Here is a 23,971-nt window from a genome sequence, read left to right as displayed (position 1 = left end):
TGGCCTCCCAAAATGCTGTCATTGCAGGTGTGAGCCATCGCGCCTGGCCTCTAGATTACTTATTGATATCTAATACACTGTAAGTACTATAACTAGTTGTTATACTGTATTGTTTAGGGAGTAATGACCAGAAAAAAAATCTGTACATGTTCAGTACAGATGCAACAACCACTCACTGTTTTTTCTGAGTATTTTCCATCTGCAGTTGGTTGAATATGAAGAATGCAGAATCTGAGGATATGGAGGGCTGACTGTGTTGTTATTCATTACATTTACACTTATTTCTACATCTACCTAAACGTTGGAAACTATGAGTTCACACCAATATCTCCTATTCCAAAACACCACAATGCTCACAGTAATTTTCTCCTTTTTCAACATTTGTAATTGACTTCTAAGATAACAAAAAAACCTAGCACCCATTATCATTAATATATCTGCCAAACAGATTAACTCCCCATAAGTAACTGGCCTTTTCTTGCTGTCTCCTCTTCTGCATATACCCCCAACCCACCCCTAGAGGATGTACAGCTCTGACATCCTGTACCAGATCTGCCCTTGGTGGGAATGAACGCCCTTTTCGTCACATTCTGACTTCAACAGCCTGCACCACGCCTCTGCCTCCTGCATGTGAATGAGTGACCTTCTCACCCTGCTCTGGACCGCTGTGGCTCCCTGCCTCCTGTACGTGGACACCTACACTGCTCTGCGCCACCTAATGTCTTTTGGACTCAATTGCTTCAGAAGGGTTGAACAACAAGGGGAAGGGCCACGCAAGCAATTTCAACAGTTGATTTTTCTATTAAAATCTCCTTAGTATTCTTAGGTGTGTTTTTAAAAATAAAGATCATATAGGCAATTTAGATCCTGGAGTTTGGCCAATGATTTTAAAACTGTGAGAAATCAGTATGCAGCAGAAGTATCATGTAAATGTCCTTTGACCTGCAAGTAAGTCTGTTACTTTATATCCTTGATAATTTTCCTTAAGTAGTTAATTCTGCTTGTTTCCAGTGTTCATTGCTTTACATGATCAGTCACACAGTTTCTGTGCTCAGTGGAGTCCTGCTCTAGTAGCTGACTGTAATGCATTTGCAGTCTCCTTCTGGCCTTGCATTTGTAATATTGGAGCCTGGGTAGCTTTTGGCAGGGTGGTGGGAACGTGTGTGTGGGAATCGGCTTTGTTAGGATTGTAGGTACACAGAAAATTTTACAGCTTCTACAATTTTTCTGTGAAGTTATGTTATGTTTCTAGTATGTACGTATGTATGTATGTATAAATAGGCAAATAAGGTTCCTGACTGTAAATGAGATCTTACTTTCTCTTTCCTAGGAAGAAGGCAGTTCAGATTATTTTCTTCATGCCATCAGAAATATGTCACCTTTCCTCTATATTTACATTAATATCTGTAAAGAGTGATTGTTGCTACTCTTTTTCTTTCAGAGGCTCTAGAACACAGATTGCACACATGGCCACACTTCTTATGCTCACACCCATTACTGCATCTAGACGGAAGCAGACCTGGAAGAGGAAACACTGAACTAGACCATAAGCTGCTGGGAAGCAAGCACCATGCCTACTGACCGTCATGGCTCCATCTCCAGGCTCATGAATGAATGGGTAGATAAATAAATATGATATTGGCAAAGTGGCTTAGACATGCTATGATTTCCATCCCTCTCTATTTACAGATAGCATTCCAGTTACCTTATTTCCATTAAAAAATCCAAAACCCTTAATATGAAATCAGACTATTTCCATGAGAAATGGTGAACAGACTAGTCACCAACTATTTTAGGAATAAAAGATAACACACTACCTCTGCACTCGGTACACTCGAGTCCATGGAGGCACGAGGGCTAGGATCCGAGCCACCAATTCGACCAGGTCACTAGGAGAGTAACTCTTATATCTTCCTGATTTCCAAAGCTCATAAAGCCCGGTCCCACGAATCACCAGGGTAGGATAGAGTTTCAGACCATCGGGACGAAAAGCAGGGTTCTCAAAAAACTCCTGTGAATAGAGAACAGAAAATGACTTCTCCATTAGTTATGCAGAGATCACCCAGGGTGAAATCTCAACCCTCGGACAGCTTCTCTGGCATACCCTGTAGGCCCTGGGGCAGCCTTTGCTTCTGACCAGGTAGGGCATAAGACAGAACAGAAACCCCTTGTTTCTGTGGCCTCACTGGGGCAAAGCAAGTGTGTGCTGGACTGCACCAGGCCCTCACCATTCCAGCCTGTCTCCTGCACAATCTCATCTCATGCCACCCCCACCATCTTGCCTTTCCAGCCCTGCAAAGGCAATTTCCTTTGCCTGGAAAATTCATCAATTTTTCTTTATCTAGCGAATCTTCAGGTCTCAGTTTGAACACCACTTCTTCAGAGAGGCCCTTCTGACCTTCAAATACTAGCTGTCCCGCTTAAAAAAAAAAAAACCCATTGAACCCAGTATTACCTCTTTCTTATCACCACATGACAATCTATTCAATGTCTGTCTTCACTTCTAGAGTATATCTTCCTTTAATAATGGAATATACTTAATTGTTTAAACATTTCAAAAGTTGTGACAGAGATCATCTGACTTACAAAATTTAAAATGTTTACTATAGGGTCCTTTAGAGGAAAAGTCTGCTGATCCCTGAATATGACTACTTTGTCCCTAAGCCAACTGGCACCATTCCTATCCTGGCCTACACGTCGTCCATTTGTTATCCGGACACTGAGCAATACATCTAACTCATCTACTTTTGCCACAGTCATTTCTTATATTGTATCACCCCAGCTGGCTGCTTTCTTTCTTTATTTTGGGATGTAGCAATGAGACACCAGGCATTCTCCTTTCCATGACTTGGCAATGATAATTTGTTCTAATCTTGTTTTGCATAATATATTTTGGAGAAATGAAAGTGGACTCAACACAGTCCCCTGTTACTCCCACCTTGGCAGGAGTATCTACTCAGCTGGCAGGGCTCTATCTTGTAAACTGGAAAAAATCCTTTTTATCTTTGCCACATCATTCTTACAAAGCTCTTCATTGTTAAACTTGCTTTACAAAGAAATGTAACGATAGACCTTTCCATCTCTCATTGACATCTATCATGTTCTTAAATGCTGTATTCTTTATGTACTATTCAGTTTCAGAGATCTTCTTCTGTAATTGTGTGATTTTCCTATAATATTTGTATTTTAAAGAATCATCGGGTCTTTAATAAATATTCTGCAGCCTTTCCACAAAGAGCACATATGGAAGCCATTGTCCACCCAGTCTGAATCCACATTTGAACATGGGATTTAGAAAGGTACTTGTGGTGCTTTTATAATAAGTTTCGGAGACATATGGACTGATACATTCCTTTGGAAAGAATGAAAATTGATTGGTTCTCAATTTTTGGTTACACTAGATAATTAAAACAAGTGTTTCTTTTCTTTCCCTCCAAAACCACACTAAAGTAACAGGGGCCAGGCGCGGTGGCTCACACCTGTAATCCCAGCACTTTGGGAGGCTGGGGCAGGCGAATCACCTGAGGTCAGGAGTTCGAGAGCAGCCTGGCCAACATGGTGAAACCCCGTCTCTACCAAAAATACAAAAATTAGCTGGATGTGGTGGTGCGTGCCTATAATCCCAGCTATTCAGGAGGCTGAGGCACAAGAATCGCTTGAACACAGGAGGCGGAGGTTGCAGTGAGCCAAGATCTTGCCACTGCACTCCAGCCTGGGCGACAGAGCGAGACTCCGTCTCAAAAGAAAAAAAAAGAAAAGGAACAGGAAATAATTTTTTAAAAAGTATAAACCCAGAATAACAAAGAGGACTAGAAAGGAGGCAAGGATGAGACCCAAGATGGCAACAAATTCTTCAAAGACAGAAACTAGGAAGGCTTGTGAATGACTTTGCAAGTAAAGAAAACAGCAAAAGGAGACAGAAACGAAAACCCTGCTCAATTGCACTGCCGGGTCTCAGAAAGGCTCACGGATCAGAGGTACCAAGAACTGGGCAGGACAGAGGAGAGACATGGAAATAAAAACAGGGGTACTGGATCAAGTGTGTACATAGAGGGAATTATCTGTTAACCCTTAGCCTTTCCTGAACAGGGAGATGAGAACGTTTAGTCCCTGGAGAAACTGGAAAGCCTCCGGGCTCTGAGATTCCAAGTACAAAGGAAAGTCTAGATGAAGACCAAGGTTGAAAACGGGGAAAAGCCAGCACATAGACTGGTGGACTCTCCACCCCACTCTCTGGATGTCAGCAACCAACTTCCTGAGATATACCCAGGCCACCCAGCCCAAAGCAGGAAGTTGGAGAGTTCATCTCTGGATGAATCAAATGGCTCTACATAAGAGTTCACCATACTGACATTTAGGAATAACCTAAAGAAAGGAGAGCTTATTGCTAAAAGAACGTTCTTCAGTGAAGCACGCCTGCAAGCTAGGCACACAGGCCTTGCCATCCAGTTTTTCAATCCCCTACTCTTAAAAGCATAAGAAATTGCTTTAGGCCAGGCGCAGTAGCTCATGCCTGTAATCCCGGCGCTTTGGGAGGCTGAGGCGGGTGGATAACGAGGTCAGGAGTTCGAGACCAGCCTGGTCAACATGGTGAAACCATGTCTCTACTAAAAATACAAAAAATTAGCCAGGTGTGATGGCAGTCACCTGTAATCCTAGCTACTTAGGAGGCTGAGGCAGAAGAATTGCTTGAATCCGGGAGGCAGAGGCTGCAGTGAGCTGATATTGCGCCACTGCACGCCAGCCAGGCGACAGTGCGAGACTCTGTCTCAAAAAAAAAAAAAAGGGGGCATAAGAAATTGACTGAAGATCATCATAAACTTGGGGAAAGCCTAGGACATTAAGGGGCCAACCAAAACAAAAAGGAAAAAAGGAAACAGAGGCATTGCATAAAGAAAAATAAAATGTATAAAAAATATCTGTAATAAATTTCTTCAGAGATAAGATAAATTACAGCCACAATACAAGACCAAGGTGCTATAGAAAACTGAGAAACCAATTGTAGTTTTAAATTTCACTTCTTTGAAGATTAATTACTTTGAGAACTTTTTGATAGGTCTATCGGCTATTTGAATATTCTCTTTTGTGAAATGCTTGTTCAAGTTTTTTGCCCATTTTCCTACTGAGCTGTTTGTCTCTTATCAATTTCTAAAAATTATTTATTTTAAAACAATTTAATTTGTAGAGAATTCTTCTCTAGAAAGAACTCATATTTTTCATTTTAGCTCCCTTCTGTTACTCTTTACTAGGACGCAGTTAGAAAAGAAATATGATCCACTCATATTCCCTATGTGTTCCCCTGCAAAGATTACAAACAAGCAAATAAATCTGTTTACAGGAAGGGTAGTCCTTGCAATATTATTACTGAACTATTCCTTATGTTGAAGACACCAAGGAAAATACATAGCAAGACTCAGCTGTTTGCTATGGTTTGTTACAGTATGAAACATACTATATTTTTCAGGAGCACTTACACTTTATGAGTTCTGGCTATCCTACTGGTCCACCTAGGAGCTGTGCTAAAGAAAAGTGTGTTTCACACTTGGACATAGGGCAGGGAACATCATACCCTGGGGCCTGTCATGGGATGGGGGGCAGGCAGAGGGATGGCATTAGGAGAAATACCTAATGTAAATGACAAGTTGATGGGTGCAGCACACCAACATGGCACATGTATACATATGTAACAAACCTGCATGTTGTGCACATGTACCATAGAACTTAAAAGTATAATAATAATAATAATAATAATAATAATAGTGTTTCAGGTGCCTTTTTGGCCTGGGGTCTGAGCACCTGGCTATTAGTTACTGAGGGGAGGATACCAGACTCACAATCTATTACACAGCCAGTGTGGGGAAATTACGAAGAGGGATATCTGTGAATTAATGTTATCTCATAAACAGGTCCTCAGGTGCAGTTCACCAACTTAAAAAATAATAAAAGTAAACTTCTTGAGAGGAAAGAATTATTAACTTCACAAATAAGACATGGTGAACTGCATTTTTCTAAACAGATCAAATTAAAAGTACTTTTATAGATGAAATAACTTGACAAATATTGTCATCGCCTTCAATAAAAGGATATCCCTAAAACACACTAGCCCTATCTGAGAATCTGAAGAAAAACTAAAGGCCTGACCAATCTCATTTCCCACAACAAAGTTAACATGGATCAAGAAACTGTGAGGGTTAAAATAACAACAATAAAACAACCTAGAGTGAAAATTCAAAGAACAGAAAGGCAGTTCTAAGCTTAGAGGCATTTGAAGAAAAAAAAAAAAAAGATCGACTTAATGGAAGCACAACTAAAAGGTTAACAATAGGTTAAGTAAAATATTTAAAACAAATATAAAAAACAATGAGTCCATAATCTCCTTACCTAAAAAGTTCACATAAACTAATATTAAAAATATTCTTGTCCCAATAGAGTAATGAGTCAGAGGATAAAAACACACAACTCCAAAAAGATGAAAGAAATGTAATTAGTAAATACAAACTTGAAAAATGTATTATCACAATTTCAAAATGCAAGTTAAAATGGCACTTTTCTCGATCAAACTAGCAAAGAGTAAAATATATGTACATATGTGTGTGTGCATGTATAAGCATACATAGAAAATAAACAGGAGAGAATTATTTGTGAAGAAAAACTGCTGAAATGAGTGTAAATTGTTATAACTCTCTGCAAAGCAACTTATTAATAGAGTGAGAGTCTTAAAATGTTTCTACCTCTACCTGATAATTCTACTCCATGGAATTTATCATAAACAGATAAACCTAAATACGACAAAAAATTATACACATAAACTCATTTACCTGCAGTGTTTTTTAAATAATATTTAAAAACCAGTAATACCTTATTCTGAAAAACTTGCAAGGGGTTAAGCAAGATATGGCATATTAAATTAAAAAGCCATTTAAATATGTTAACATGTTAACAGAGACCATGCTACAACATGGATAAACATTTGTTATAATGTTAAGTGAAAAAACTATTACAATAATTTCCTATGTCATACATATTTGTATGTCTGTGTTATATTTGCAGAGACAACCTCACCCTCAAAAAAGCCTAAGCATAGAAAAATCTTGGAAAGAACCCATTAAAATGTTAAGAGTTTTGTCTGATGGGGCCGTGGGTGATGTCCCTTACCCTACTGTGTTTCCAGTATTCTATAATAAGGATGCATTTCTTTAACAATGGAAAACATCAGTAAACAGGCAACAAGAGCAGATGGGATAAGAAACATGCAGAGGCATTCTGAATGCGCCTGGCTGAAGCCACACTTACTGTGAACTGTTCAATGTCTCTTTCTAGTCCCACATTTGGCAGGTCAGGCATCATATGGGCCACCACTTTGAAACCGGAATCTTTGGCCAGGTGAAATGACTCACACACTGCCTTCACAGTGTGGCCCCTAAGGAAAGAAAATCACTACCTGTGAAAATCACTACCTATTTGTGTAAATGGGTGACAAAGTTAACACAAGGAACAGGGGGAAAACAATCTCTGAGACAGGTAACAGAAATTCCATAACCAAAATCATATGGCTGGGGGAAAAGACACCTCAGAAAGTTATTTTTTACATCCCCACCTCTCAGGAGGCCTGGAAGTAAATAACTTTATTTCTGAGATATTTCTCAGAAATTCCCTTACGCATCTACTCAAAGTCTTGAAAGTAAAGCATTGGGGTCGCAAAAGTTAATGTGTATTAAAATTATTTGGTTTAGCATCACCAGTCAAAATAAGCTTATGAATGTAAGTATCTGTATTAAAAATCAAAAGCTCAAAACCATGCAGAAGCAGCAAGCTGCTATGTTCTTTCCTTTAAAGATCTTATGAAATTATTTGTAGACAGAGAGGAAGACTGAAACCTACAATACAAAATAGATTTCACTGATGGGTTTGGAGGAGCCTTAAAAAAACAGTAGAAAGAGAGAATGACTTAGTGAGAAGGCAGAGTCATTTGGGGTCACGTGGATAAATCATCTTAATTTAGCATTCTAGAGCCACATCCAGCAGGAAACAAGTCCTAATAATAGTTTTGGGCAACTAGACTGAAGCCTTGTGGCAATCCTTCTGCCACCAAGGTGTTCCCATTCACGGCAGAAGGATCCTAAAAACCACAGACTCCATCTCACTCTCTCAGAATGCTCCCCTCCATTTCCATGACTTCAATTTCTAATCTCTTTTTGCTAATGACTTCCCAATTCCTAGGACAAGGCCAGGCCTGTCTCCTGAATTCCAAACCCAAATAACCAATACTTTAAAGCAGCACTATTTAAAATGACAGCCACTAGGCACATGTGGTTATTAAAATTTATATTTAGAAGAATTAAAATGGAAAACTTGGTTGCAAGCACAGAACATTTTGATCACTGCTGAATTGTCTATTGCCTAGTCCTGCTCTAAAGCAAACCTTCACTTGGCTATTCTACAGGTACCTGAAACTTAGTGTAGCCAAATGAAACCCATGTTCTCTCCAAGCCTCCTTGACTTCCCATTCTCTCTTATCCTCACTTCCAGTCAGTCACCAGCACCACCATTCACTTCTTTCCAGGACATCGGTATTTCCTGCTTAATTTCTGTAACAGCCTTGTACCTGATCTCCCTTCCAACTTGCTCTTCTCTGACCTGCCCCTTACACTGTAACTAAGGCATCTTTCTAAGCTGCAGATATGCTCCATCACATTGTAGCTTTAAGCCTGCTGGTGGCTTGCTCCGCTGGATTAATGTCCAGCCTCCCTGGGCTGACTCTTCAGGCCCCTAATAACCAGGCCCTCTGTTTGCTTTTCAGCCTTACTCTTATCATTCTCCTATCTCACATTCTAACCAAACTAAGCCACTCCAAATTCCCCAAATGTGCCACACACTCCCATCTCCAGGAGTTTGTTCCTATGTTCCTTCTGCCTCAATCTTCCTCTTCTGCACCTGACCAACTCAGACTCTTCCACGAAGTCTCAACTCAGATGTCGTATTCTTCAGAACGCTTCACCTTCCCCTCCATCTGCCCAGGTGTCTCTCTAGCACAGCCCTTGAAGGCTACACCACTCCACAGTTTCCCTGGTTGAAGCCTTTTCCCACAAAAGAGCATCCTATTCAGTTACTCTTAAACATGATATCCATGAGATTCTTCCCCATGCTAAAAAATATTCAACAGATCTCTATTCCTTAAGGGAAAATTCCATCCTCCTCGGCCTGGCATTCCTCTTGGTTGTTTCTAAGACGCTGATCAGTGCTTGTCTCCCTAGTTCCTCTCTGCTTCCTTCTCCTGGCACAACACCAATCACATCTACCGAAACCCTACAGAATAAAGGGGCCTTTAACATCCAACGCAACACATCCTTCCTCCAAAGCCCACCGTTACAATTCTTAATCATCTCAGCTGTCTAATAAACTCTCAATTGTCTCCCCTACTCCACTAATTTAGCAATCAACTATTAAGTTCCTTATACAGTTAACCTTTCACGGGCATTTTCTTTTCAACTAAAAGACATATTTCTAGAGGGAGCATAATAAAGTTCTAACAACTCTTATTTCCTTCTTTCCTTGCATTCCCGAATTTCTCAAAGTTTACAACCATGGCATCACCATACTTTTTGCTAGTTGGTATCTGCTCCACAGAAATGAATCTCTTCAACATTACTCACTCTTTTCTTTGTTCTTGGCCTTCTCTCCTGCTTTAAACTACTAACCCTGAGTCCTCTCCCCTGCTTTCTATATGGACAAGGCTGTGTAGGACAAGAAGAGGGAGAGAGATGAGCGTGTTTACAGGCTGCTGGAAAAGAGTCACTAGAGAAAAACTGAAAATGAGGGAAGGAGAGATGGAAGTAAGAGGATAGACAGAAGAAAGAACTTCGAAAAGGAGGAATACCCATACTTCTTTCCCTAAGACTGGTCAGAATGAAGAAAGGCTGGGTATGAATGTAGAGAAAACTGGTGAAGCTGGAGGAAGGCTTGTGCAAGATCACCTGCCACCATCTTACCTGTTGGTGTCTCTAGCCACATCTTCATAAACGCTCTGCACCCCAATCTCCAGCCTTGTGCAGCCATAGGTCAACATGTCACTTAAATGCCGCTTCATGCAGTAATCTGGTCTGGTCTCTATAGTAATTCCAATACACTTTGTGAGGCTTCTCTCAGAATACCTGTAGAGCAAATCTAAAATAATTAACCTGTTGCAGGTTTCAAGACATTACTCACTCTCAAAAAAACTGCCTTCTTTCTGTCCTCCTAGCATGAGATAGTGGTAAAGAGTGTAGGCTCTGGAACCAGGCTGTCTAAGTTCAAATCCTGGCTCTGCTACTTCCTAACTACGCACATGAGGATGCTATTAACCTCTTTGTGCTTCGGTTCCTTTATCTGCAAAATGAGGATAATATACTATCTACACCTCATAGGATTGATGTGACTGAGCTAGCATAGTAATGTTATTATCATCATTATCATTATTATTCTCCTGCAGTAAGCTGCAACCATAATCTCCTTGAAAGCAGTGATTTTAACTGTGAAAACCTATTTTTCAATTCCTAGCAACCATTTTTCACATAAGTGAAAACCATCTGCATTATTTATTTCCCACTCTATATTTTTGAGTCATTTTAAATGAAAGAAAAAAAGGGGGGAGGGTATATGTAATGATTACAGGAATATTTTAGATGAAATGTCTTCTATATACACAAAAGTCTTTTCACGGAGTCTATTAATCTTAGCAATGATTTACAAAATTACCAATCACTTTTGTCTTTTACTAAAATCATGTATCAGAGTAGCAAGCACCACTTTAGATTCATGCTGTTTGAGTTAGTGGCCTTAATGCTGGCCAAAGAGGCAGAGAAGCAAGTCTCTTGCTAGCAGGGCTAGTGAAGTGAGGGGATAGGAGCTCACATTTACAGTCTTTTGTGGGCCAAGCTCTGTGCCACACACTCTAGTACTGAATCCTCCCACCAGCTCTATGAAGTGTGTCCTATTATCTCCATTTCACAAGTGGTGAAACTGAAGTTGAAAGGGAGTAAACAGCACGTTCAAGGACACAGAGCTAATAAAATTGGAGTCAGGATCCGAAGTTGGGTCCACCTGACTTCAAAGTCCTTGCTCTGTATTCCAGTTACCACACTGTTTAGACAACTCAGCATGGGCCCCAGACTTCTCTGCTTTTCAACATCTCTCAATTTTTTTTTTTTTTTTTTGATTCGGAGTTTCACTGTGTTGCCCAGGCTGGAGTACAGTGGCACGATCTTGGCTCACTGCAACCTCCACCTCCTGGGTTCAAGCATTTCTCGTACTTCAGCCTCCCAAGTAACTAGGATTACAGGCACGTGCCACCACACTCCGCTAATTTTTTTGTATTTTTAGTAGAGACGGGGTTTCACTATGTTGGCCAGGCTGGTCTCGAACTCCTGACCTCAAGTGATCCGCCTGCCTCAGCCCCCCAAAGTGCTGGGATTATGGGCATGAGCCACTGCGCCCGGCCAACATCTCTCAATTCTTAGAACCCAACCATTTTTCTTAATGCACCCTTCTACAATGTTCTCAATTTTGGGGGGAGGATGAGAGAAGCCTTAAAAAAATTACCATTTATTTTCCTTCTTTCTGAAGAAGTTCATTGCTCTTTATTGAAAAGTAAAAATCATAACATTTCTGTAATTTTTGTAACTAATTCTGTGAGGTTCACTCTTTCATTCTCAATTGTCAATAAAAACGGACTTATTTATTGGTAATAATAACTAAGAAAGCTAAGAATCACCAATCTAGAGAACAAATTCTCAAGTCTTTCATTCTGGACATCTGAACTCTTTTGCATTGTTTATTTCTGTATTCCGCGAGGTTTTAGGTAGGATTACCAGAGGCAACAGGACTAAAGGTAAACGAGTAGTTCAAAGTCACTAAAAGATGAAATATGTGACAGAAAAAAGGCTCAGACCTTATTAAATCTTGCCTAAGACAGGATTCAAACTAATTTGGCTTCTCTGAAACAATAGAATCATCAGGTCCTGTGCCTCTTAAACAGGTGGGTACTAAGGCACGCAGTAACAGGAGTACATGATGCCACAGAAGAGACGTAACGCACCTTTCTCTACCATCAAGTATTGGGTTTGAGGGAAAACATTTTTCAAATAAAAATAAATATTCATATACTATGAAGAAGGCACACAATACAAAGGTTGGAAAAAGAAAAAAAAAAACCAGAAAGCAAAAAGTTCTAAATGACTACGTTTTTAAAGGTAAATGAGAATATCCTAGAATGAGGCATTCCAATTGGTATTTTTTAAAAACCTGCAGTTATTTCTTAACAGTGATACTATTAAGTTAACAAGTGTAGTGGCATAATAGTAGCTTACATCACTGGGAAAAACTAGAGGGCAGGCAATTACACAAATGGGAATCTGTGTAGAGGAAAGAGAAAATTTATTAGCTAGTCTTCCTATTGCACAGAATGTCAAAGGCCCCACCAAGGACATATAGAGGACACTGCTATACAAGGTCTCTTTATAAGTCATCAGAATATAGTACAGGCCATAGAAGGAAACCTTATTCTCAAATAATAATTTAACTCCATTTCAAAAATGTCTTTCCTCAGGCAGGAAATGTCATTACCTTTTGCAGTAACAGAAATAGAGGAAGAAAAAAACAACTCAGGTTTTGAAAAGTCAATATTTTATATTTATAAAAAGGCTTTCACTACATTTCCTCTTTCCAGAATTATAGTTTCATCCGAAAAGCAATTAAACAGAAATTTGTATCAAATTTGAATGACAAAACAATGAATTTTTCCCATAGGCTTACTGTATTCTCATGAAAATTTTTGGATAATACTATATCTAATCCTACATCTCACTAAATCTAATTATTCATTTAACAGAGATGTAAACATATCAACATAACTATTCTTTAATATGCAAATATGCACATACAGGCTTTCAACCAATCTAAGCTGATATTTTATGGCCTGCTATTAATGTGATCCCCCTGTATCACCAAGGTAGCTATCCAACAGTATGTGCCATTTAGACAGCCATCCAAAAGCATGGCTCTCCTTCAGTACCCAGTCCAACTCCCATACTCTTGGGGGCTACAAGTTCTTCCGCATGCAGCAACTCTGTCAACTTCTTGAGAGACAAAGCCAAGGCTCAAAAGGGATCCTCTGATTCCAATTCTACTGCTCTTTTTGTGGTATTACAGATTCATTTTAAGCCTGTACAGCCCAACAATATGGGGCTATGTTGAATCCTACGCTTTCCTGTATGCCATAGGAATGGCACCAGCGATAAAAGATGCTAATGCTCTCTGTGAAGCATAGCTTAAGCCAAAAGCTTATGCTGACAGAATTTTTAAAAATTGTGGAGCAGGGGTGAAGAGAAATGGGACAATAACCCAGGAATTTAAAAGCAAACAAAAACCAAAAGCTACCAGCCTTCAAAACAGAGCTCCAATACATTTCTCCCCCGATGACATCTTCCCAGAACCCCTCCGCCCCCAGTGAGATCTCAGTGCTCCCATTCTCAAAGCATCCTGCCCACACTACAAGTAGTCTGCCTTGTTATGTGTGGATATGTCTGTCTCTCCATCTGGACAGGAAGCCTCTGAAAGCTGGCAGTCTCAAACACGTCTAGAGGCTAAAAGGCTTCAACACTAAAAATTCTCCGTCAATTAAAAAAAAAATTACAAATTTGAAGAAGGAATAAATGAATTAGGCATAACTGGGAATACAGGAGGTCTCTCTTCACTCCAGCAGCAGCCTCCAGATACATCTACAGTTTATCCTTCCTCTTGCAAAAAGTTAACCTTAGAAGGTGCCTAGCAGTAGGCCAGGTATTCTTCAGAAAGTAAAACTATAATAGTTCTTATCCCAGACATGCTTAAGGATCTAGCTGGGGGGATAAGACTTACAGAAAAAAAAAAAGAGAGAAACGACTACAGAACAAAAAGCTAGAAGTGGCAGAAATATAAATAGATTTAGATTGTTTCTTGGGAAGCATATTTCTATTTCTGGAAAGAAGAAAGCGACCTTTTGACAAAAGCACTATCTATCATCATCGTCTCCTTGCACTAAGGGCCCAACCAGGCGGACACTGATGGAAGGAAGATAGCACACTGATTTTAAAGTCTCTTCATTATCTTCTGGAAACTATCTTTTGTTTCACTCCAAGAAGCTGTGTTATCAGACAGGGCACCTCTCATTACGAATAATTCGTGGCAGCTCCTCTTTCAGAACCTTTGTCCTTACTGCAACTGGATGTGCCTGAATCTAGTCTTGCTTAAACTCTCACAAGAACTCAAGGCTCAAGTTCCTGAAAGGCTTACAGAACATTCCCTCTGTGGACATCCTGCAACCTCATAGTCAACCTGCTCAAACCAGACTGCACAGTAAAAAATGGTACAGAGATGAAATATTCATTTTCGTTAGTCACAACATATAATTTCTTCTCCATCTATGGTCCCAAAACAAGTCAGTGGAGTATACCCACTCCTTTGAACAGCCAGATTTGTTTGAATTGTTGATAACACCTCGAGTTATTGGTGTAACTCCTTGGCAGCAGCACTATGAACAAATTCCTCTTCTTAACTATCACCGTATCTTGAAAATATCTCAAAAAAATTTGAAGTTCTGCCCAATGCTCTGTGATACTCTAGACTTAAATGAGTTGTTTGATGTGCTTGAGGATTTAAAAATAACTATTCCGCCCAATCTTTTTTTGAGATGGTAGTCAAGTCTGCTTCCTCAATATTGGTGGTTTTGTCATGAGGTTCTATAAATTAACCATTGCCCAACACAAAATGAAGTAACAAAGAACAGAATTTTGATTTAAAAAAGAGTACTACCTATGAAAAACCAACCTGGTGGCACTGTAGCTTACAGACTAATCAAAGACCATTGTGCCCTATCATATTAGCTGGCAGGGCTTAAGATATATAAAAACAACCTATAACATTTTGTTTGAGGTTTGATTCTGTTCATGGCTGACAAAAACTATCATTTTGTAGTCCCCTCGTCTAGCTAAAGAACAAGCAGCAACACATTATTAACAGAAAAGAAAAAAAGAATCACAGATATTATATTCTTTTAATATTATATCCACATTGAAATTTAAGGGTTATATACATAAAAACATAGAAAATGATTGTCAGAAAGTGGTTGCTAAATGAAGAATAACTTGTGAACATATCTTTTAGATAAAAATTCTCATTCCATTAGAAAGCTTCAAATCATAGATGACAGATATAATTTTAGAGATAATACAGTCCTACACCTCCTCATTTTTATAGATGAGGAAACTAAATCACACACACAAAATAGTGAATTAAACTAGATAATAATGCAAAATAATAATATAAATAAGTCTGGAGGCTATGTCTCCTGATTCTTAAGGGAAAGTTCTTTCCACTGCATTCACTTAGCATTTACTAAGTACCAGAATTCTATGCTTAAGGCATTGTACCAGATATAAGGAGTCTTCTCCCTTTCTCTTAAGAAGACATTCCCTATTAAAGGATATAGAAAAAATACATTATAAAGAATTAGACCACAATAGTATTCATTACAACTATTATTCTGGGCTACTGAAAACCAAAGTGAGGAGATGATTAAACTGGTAGATACAAATCAAACCATCAGCTTAAATTGATGTATCAATAATTACAACAAATGTTAACAGACTAAACACTCCAATTAAAAGGCAGACATGAGCAAAATGGATTAAAAAAAAAAGACCCAATTACTGTAGACTTCTGTCTAAAGAAATGCATTTTCAAGATAAAGAAACATACAGGTGGAAAGCAAATGGATGGCAAAGGATAATACACAGGGCAAACAGTAAGCACATGAGGCTGTGACAGCTAAATTAATGCCAAGTAAACTGCAAGACCAGGGATGCAGAAGGACATATCATGACGATAAAGAGGTAATTTCATAATGGTGAAAAGCTCATACATCAGGAAAACACAGCAATCATAGATGTGTACGCACCTAACAACAGATTTTCAAAATAATTACATTAAGTAAAAATTAATATAACTGAAGAGAGACGTAGACAGTTCCTCAATCATTGTTGGAGATTTCAATCTCTTAGCAATTGACAGAACTACAAAAGAATAAAAAATAAAATCTACCTGAACACCACTACCAACCATCTTGGTTTAACTGATATTCATAGAACATGACACCCAGCAACTGAGAATATACATTTTTTACAAACATACATGGCATGTTCACCAAGAGAGACCACATATGCTGGGCCATAAAACAAGTCTCAATAAATTTTAAAACACCAAAATTATATAGAGTAGGTTCTTTGGCCAAAATGAAAATAAATTAGAAATTAATAAGATATCAAGAAAAACCTCATTGTCTGGAAATTTGTAAATTAAACACCCCATTCCTATACATTCCATGGATCAAAAATATATATATACATATAAAGGGCATTAAGAAATATTTTGAATTGAATAATTAAAATACAACACATCAAAATGTGTGGGATTCAGCTAAAGCAGTGATTTGAGGAAAAGGTCTAAAATGATGGCCAATCTTTTTGTTTTTTTTGAGAAGGAGTCTCATTCTGTTACCCAGCCTGGAGGGCAGTGGCGTGATCTTAGCTCACTGCAACCTCTGCCTCCCAGGTTCAAGCGATTCTCCTGCCTCAGCTTCCCCAGTAGCCATGCGTGCCACCACACATGGCTAATTTTTGTATTTTTAGTAGAGATAGGGTTTCGCCATGTTGGCCAGATCTGCCCGCCTCACCTCCCAAAGTGCTGGGATTACAGGCGCAAGCCACTGTGCCCGGTCAAGCTTTTATACCTTATTTAAGTCACTAGAGAAAGAAGAGTAATTAAACCAAAAGAAAGTAGAATAAAAATAAAAGTAGAAGTCTACAGAGTACAGGAAATAAACAAAACCAAAAGCTACTTCTTTGAAAAGAACAACAAAATTGATAAGCCCCTAACTAGGGTAAACAAGAAAAATAGAGAGAACACAGATGATGAGTGTCAGGGTTGAAACAGGGTGATCACTAAGATTCCACAGACATTAAAAGCCTAATAAGGCAACGTAATACCAAAATATTTGACAAAATGAATGAAACAAATTCCTTGAAAGACATAACTTATTAAAATGGACACAGATGAAACAGAAAATATGAACAGCTCCATATCTATTAAATGAACTGAATTAATTATCTAAAACCCTCCCATAAAGAAAATTCCAGCCCTAGATAGTTTCACTGGTGAGTTCTAGCAAACATTTATGGAAGAAATCACATTCATGTTACATGAACAGTTTCAGAAAATAGGGGAGGGAACAACACATCCTTACTTGTTTTGTGAAGCCAGAATTATACTAATACCAACAACTAATACCTGACAACAAAACTATAAAAATTACAGGCTGCCACCCCGTATAAACATAGACACAAAAATCCTCTACAAAGTATCAGTAAGTTGAATCCAACAATATGTAAAGATGATGATATAATAGGGTTTATCCTAGAACTGTGAGGTTTAATGTTAAAAAAAAACCAAAATAATTCATATTATCACAATAAAGGAGGAAAATCATATGACCATTTAAATAGATGCAGAGAAAGCATTAGACAAATGAGTTAATGATAAACCCTCTCAATAAACATATTCAATCTAATACAGGTAACTAGAAAAAACCCACAGGCTGCACTTAATACTGAAATAAAAATGTTTTCCCTGTATCACTGGGAACAAGATAGAGAGGCCCACTCTTACCACTTCTGTTTAACACTGTACCGAAGGTCCTAGGCAGTACAGTAAGGCAAGAGAAAGAAAAGCATGCAAATCCAAAAGGGAAAAGTAAAAGGCACATTTGCAGATGACATGATTGTTTAGGAAGTAAATATTAATGGATTTACAAAAATAGCTTTTAGAATTAAGTAGTGAATTTAGTAAGGTCTTATAACATTAATATATAAAAATCAATTGTATGTATATACATATTAGCAGCAAAAATTTGAAAAAAATGAAATTTATGGCTGGGCATGGTGGCTCACACCTGTAATCCCAGCACTTTGGGAGGCCAAAGTGGGCGGATCACTTGAGGCCGGGAGTTTGAGACCAGCCTGGTCAACGTGGTGAAACCTCATCTCTACTAAAAATACAAAAATTAGCCAGAGATGGTGGTGGATGCCAGTAATCCCAGCTACTCGGGAGGCTGAGGTGGGAGAATGGCTTGAGCCCAGAAGGTGAAGGTTGCAGTGAGCTGAGATGGTGTCACTGCATTCCAGCCTGGGTGACAGAGCGAGACTCCCACTCAAAAATAATAATAATAAAATTTTAAAATGAAATTTACATTTCATTTACTGTAGCACCAAAACACATACAAATATTTTGAAAAAATTTGTTTACAAAAGGCTTACACAATCTCAACAACGAAGATTGCTAAGAGAACTTAAAAACCTAAGTATACAAGGAGATAGACTATGTTCGTTAATTGGAAGAAGCAATAAATTGTCAATTCTTTCCATTTGTTCTATAGTTTTAACACAATTCTAAATCCATTATACTTTTTAATAGACTTTGGCCAGCTGATTCTAAATTTTACATAGAAATGCAAAGGACCCAGAATTTCTAAAGCAATTTTGAAAAACAATTACAAAGTTAGAAGACTCACATTACTTGACTTCAAGACATACTAAAAAGCCACAGTAATCAAAACAGTGTAGCACTGGCATAAGGATCGAAAACAGATCGATGAAACAGAAAAGAGTCCAGCCCACATCTACTGAGTCCTTCGATTTTTAACAAAGGTGAAATATAATCCGAATGGGGAAGGAAAGTCTTTAAAGAAGTAATGTTAAAGCAACTAGATGTCTACATGGGGAAAAAGAAACTGTGATCCCCACCTCATACTACACAAAAGAATTAATTCAAGATGGAACATAAACCTGCAAGTGAAAGCTCAAACTGTAATTAGAAGAAAACACAGGAGAATATATTTGTGCCTTGGGAATGTGCAATGGTTTATTAGAGACATTACAGAAAAGCAATAACCATGAAAGACAAAACTGCTAAATTCTACTTTATCAAAATTAAAAACTGGCTAAAAGATATCATTAATATAACAAATAGCCAAACTGCAGACTGGGTTTTCACATTTGCAAAATATAGAGCTGACAAAGGACTGGCAGCTAGCATATACAACCACCCCATCAAAAACGGGCAAAAGATTTTAACAGATACTTCACAAAGGAAATATACAAATAGCATAAGCACATAAGTGTTCAACATCATTAGTCATCAGGAAAAAGCAAACTAAAACCACGAGACACCATTATACACCCACTAGAATGGCTAAAATTAAAAAGACTGACACCACCATATGTTGGTGAAGATGTGGTACAACCAAATGCTCATACATTATTGGTGGGAGTACAAATAGTAGAGCCATTTTGGGAAAATGACTGGCAGTTTCTTGTAAAACTAAACTTATATAGCAATTCCATGTCTATTTATTCCCCAAGAGAAATACATACATATAGCCACAAAAAGACTTATACAAGAATGTACACTGAAGTTTTATTCATAATGGCCACAAACAAAACAGCTCAGGCATCTATCAATAGAAGGATGGTAAACAAACTGTGATCTCTGCATACAATAGAATAACTCACCACTAAATAGGTAACAACAAATGAATCATCCAACAACATGGATAAATCTCAAAATATTATGCTCAGTGAGAGAGGCCTACAAGAGTATGCTACATGGTTCCATTTATACGAAGTTCTAGAAGAGACAAAACTAATCTGTGATGGGGGAAAAAATCAGAAGAATGGCTGCCTCTGGGAGGCGCAGGGGAGGATTTACTAGGAAGAGGGATGTGAGAACTTTCCCCCGAAACATTCTGGGATGACAGTGACATTCTGTTTCTTAATACGACTTTGTAGTACAGGTATATGCATTTGTCAAAAATAATCAAATGGTATACTTAATATATGTGTTTCTCATACATATATTATGCCACACGTTGTTTTTTACTGTATGTAAATTTACTTCAAAAGAAAAACACTGCAAACAGTGAACACCAGTCAGTGATATGCACGATGAAGTATCTGGGGAGAAGCATACTGAAGCATACAACTTACTATGAAATGCATCAAAAAAGAGAGCGCAAGCATGCATGAAAGAGACTGATGAATGGATAGTGGAACTGACAGATATGTGATAAAGCAAGTATTATAGAATCTAGATGATGGGTATGTGGATGCTTATTGAAAACTGTTTAATTTTTGTTTCAAATAAAATCCTGAAAGACAAACAATATCACCTCCTTAAAGTGACTAAGATTGTATCCTACGTTCTCCGGCCAATGTTAAGGATCCTGGTCACCATGTATGGAAATCTGGGTGACCAAAAGAGAAAGTAAAATGGTCAACAGAATAAGTGCGAGGTAGGGAGTATCAGTGTCAAAGCCCAGAAATGCAGAAGGTCCTGAGGGCTGCCAGAAATGAGGCCCAGGGCAGCAGGGCCACAGTCAGTCACTCTCAGGCCTCTGTAGGTTCCTTTTGCTTCTGTCGCAGCTCTGCAAGTCTATGAAACTGTCTTCTGGGCCTGGTACCTAGCATTACCTAGCACTTCAGCTTTTCTAAGACAGGTAAGAACACAGTTGGAGGATTTAAAGTCATTAATGGGGAGGAAAAAGAGGAAGGAACGGAAATGAATTTAAAATTCCACAGGGAGAAAGTATGACTCACCCACTTTTTAATGGGTAACTACCCTTTTAAATTGCATCTTGTGAAAACAGCCAAAGAGCCTTAAAGTTGAATGTAAAACTGCTTCTGGGCAAAGCTGATTAAAAAGGAATAAAACCATTTTAAAAGGTTGTTCGAGTTATTTGGCAACATTTGCATTCTAGTGAATGGGTGACTCAGATCCCACTACCGGTCTTTTTCATCTCTAGAGCCTGATTGTTACACGATGACAGTCACCAGTAATTGTTGCTCTCTGGAGATTACTGAAGAATCTCAGTCCAGCTGATAGTAATGAGTGATTAGCACTTTGCTTGATTTAATGAGCCTTCACAAAAGCCATACCTGTTTTGTCCTTGAACTCTCTGTTCACTCAACTTTTGAATTTTTCCATCCGCAAGAATATGTAACACACGGCTTGCTACTAGCTTGCCATAAATAATAACCAGGCTCTCTGCTTGCTGGAGCTTTTCTTTACCTTAACTCCTATTCTTTTAAGAAGCAAAACTTTAATCAGGTTCAACATATGAAAACACAGCAGGGACACCTGAGCTAACACAGCAGTAAAACTTGACCCTAATGTGAATAGACTGTTAACCTTAAACGCTGCTTGCTGACCCATCGGTCTCAATATATCATCTTTAACCTAATTTAATATTAATCTTTAAAAAAACCCTGCTAAGCTAATGAAAGTCAGTTTACATCTATGTAGTCCAGCAAGCAAAAACCAAAGTAAAATAAACAAAGTTCATCACCTTACATCTAAGAGCAGTGGGCTACGCTGTGCAAACCAACCAGTTTTCACGCATACGCTCTGTGCAGGATAAGAGAGAAGAGCAAGGTCAAATCCAAACATTTCCGAGGGCCACATTATGTCAAAACCACAACTTCTCTGGGCTGCTTTTTATTTCACGATTATGCCAACACTTGAAAATACTTTCTGTCTCTAGTTCTATAGCACAAATGAGACTATTATTTCTTCAAATACAAAGTTTCCCTCAAAACAAATACAAACTCTATTATGAGGGGTCTGTAGTAAAACTCTACCCCAACAAAGAAACAAAATGCCACAAATCGGGTTTTTTTTTTTTTTTTTTCAGATTATCTGCCAAAAATATAGAGACTAAGAGAAAAGAGCAAAACATTTAAAGTGTGTGTTGGCAGAATTCAGTGTAATTTATTGATGGTTTTATGGCTCCCAGATTGTACTTTTATTACTTCTCAAGAGCCATTCATGACATGTGTTGCAATGAAAACCCAAATCGTATATAAATTTTTATCTGAAAATAAAGTGTTTGTTGCCCTCTTGAGGTAAATTCAAGAACAGAAACAAAACAACACTGGCACTGCCTAGAATATTACTGAAAGAGGCTTTCTCTTCCACAGGGCTTTTTTCTACAAACACTGAGTTCGCTGTACTAGACAACCCTATTTTCAACCCAATGATGGACAACTTACATTCAAGCACCACTAGCACTAGCACATTTCTGCAAAAATGAAACGTTACACCAAGAATAAAGCAAAATTTTTAGTTTCAATCGATGAAAATGTCAAACTAGATACATCCTAAAAGTTCACTACGCAGATATTAGTTGGCCTGCTTCATATACCTCAGGTGACCCAAACTGTAGGTGATGAAAAGCTTAGTGGCAAATTTGTATGGGGGAGACAGGCAAGTCTAAGATATTTACAGCTCCATTCCACTTAATATGTAAGGTCTTCAAGATAAGAAGACCTTACACATTAAGGTCCAAGAAAGGAGTATAGAAGTATATAAGTGTGCATAGAAAAACTAATCTTGATAGATGTCCCTGCCAGGGAATTTTCAGAGCTGAATAAATTGTGGTCAGTAACCCTCTGAGAGACCATTCTGCTGCCATTCCCGTCTCCTGGCTTTGAACTAATAAAGCATGGTTTTCCTCAATTGCATTTTATCTAAGGTATAGTTTGATTTTTCAGTATTATTAAAAGTAATTAGCTGGATGATATCATTACTCCTCTAAAGTTTGAAGACTTCAGCGTTTACTAAGCATGACTCATTAATGATCAGTTTTTTTTTTTTTTTTTGAGACACAGTCTCACTCTGTCGCCCAGGCTGGAGTGCAGTAGTGCAATCTCAGCTCACTGCAACCTCCAGCTCCTGCGTTCAAGTGTTTCTGTGCCTCAGCCTCCCGAGTAGCTGGGACTAGAGGCACCAGCCTCCACGCCCGGCTAATTTTTACATTTTTAGTAGAGAGGAAGTTTTGCCATGTTGGCCAGGCTGGTCTCGAACTCCTGGCCTCAAGCAATCTGCCTGCCTCAGCCTCCCAAAGGGCTGGGATTATAGGCGTGAGCCACTACACCCGGCCTCTTGATCAGTTTTGAATAAGCAGTAACAACACAGTCACCATCTCATCTGCTGTTAAAGCCCCTGCTGGAGGAAGAGATCATAATGCTACAGGTCCAGGTTCATGGACACAGAATTCACCTGTTACATTCCCCAGAGTCAATCGAACAGAAGTGGGATGCTGTGCACACAACTCTCTCAGCTGCCGGATCTTTCACATGGGCTCTTTGAGCTACCCTTGGTATTAAATTTTATGAAAAAGCTCCTCTCTTCTTTTCACTTTTACAAACCCAAGGAGAACAAAGGAAGTTAAGCGGGTAGGGGGAGTAGGGAGGGCACAAAAAGATGTGACTGCCCCCAATTCCAAGAGGCAACCATACCCAGGTCATAAGGTAACTGATCATTCATTTGAAACTCATTCACGCATTTACTTGTGCTTACTATGTGCCAAGAACTGCTTTACTTACAGGGTAATAAAAACCACTCTTAAGTCTACTCAAAATTTGATCCTACACAAAAATCTTAAGAGGTGGCACTATTTGAACAACCTTATAATTAGCTATATGAAACCCCCACCCCATATAAAAGAGAAGCCAGAGAAAAGCCTGAGGGTGGTAGGGAAGGGGGGCAAGGAAAAACAGGCCATATTGCTCTCAAGACCGTCAAGCTCTGACGATGTGCACACACGTGCACATACATACACACTCACATTCTGACACTTAGCACAGCTCTGACGATGTGCACACACGTGCACATACATACAGACACACTCACATTCTGACACCTAGCACAGCTTGCAAAGTTAGGCTCTGAAAGCAAAGCTACCAGGGGTTTACATCCCACTCTACCACCAACCACCTCTGCAACTTTGGGCAAACTGCTTCATCTCTCTGTGCCTCAGCTTCCTCACCTGAAAAACAGGGATAATCTG

At 38.8% G+C, this 23,971-nt stretch overlaps 1 protein-coding gene across 2 annotated transcripts in view; it reads right to left on the bottom strand.

Annotated features, from left to right (window-relative positions):
* The window catches only part of ELP3 (elongator acetyltransferase complex subunit 3), a 104,696-nt gene that overhangs the window by 58,931 nt on the left and 21,794 nt on the right, over nucleotides 1-23,971 (bottom strand). For both annotated transcript variants that reach the window (XM_007962016.3, XM_073018018.1), the window contains exons 8-10: nucleotides 9,990-10,151; nucleotides 7,294-7,420; nucleotides 1,818-2,011 (exon numbers count right to left, since the gene is read on the bottom strand). In XM_007962016.3, coding sequence (XP_007960207.1) covers nucleotides 1,818-2,011; nucleotides 7,294-7,420; nucleotides 9,990-10,151 — 483 coding nt within the window. The remainder of the gene's footprint in view (nucleotides 1-1,817; nucleotides 2,012-7,293; nucleotides 7,421-9,989; nucleotides 10,152-23,971) is intronic.

This window comes from Chlorocebus sabaeus, chromosome 8, assembly GCF_047675955.1.
Source record: "Chlorocebus sabaeus isolate Y175 chromosome 8, mChlSab1.0.hap1, whole genome shotgun sequence".
Lineage (NCBI taxonomy): Eukaryota > Metazoa > Chordata > Mammalia > Primates > Cercopithecidae > Chlorocebus > Chlorocebus sabaeus.
Note: the sequence above shows the minus strand (reverse complement) of the source record. Positions and strands in the feature narration are given on the sequence as shown.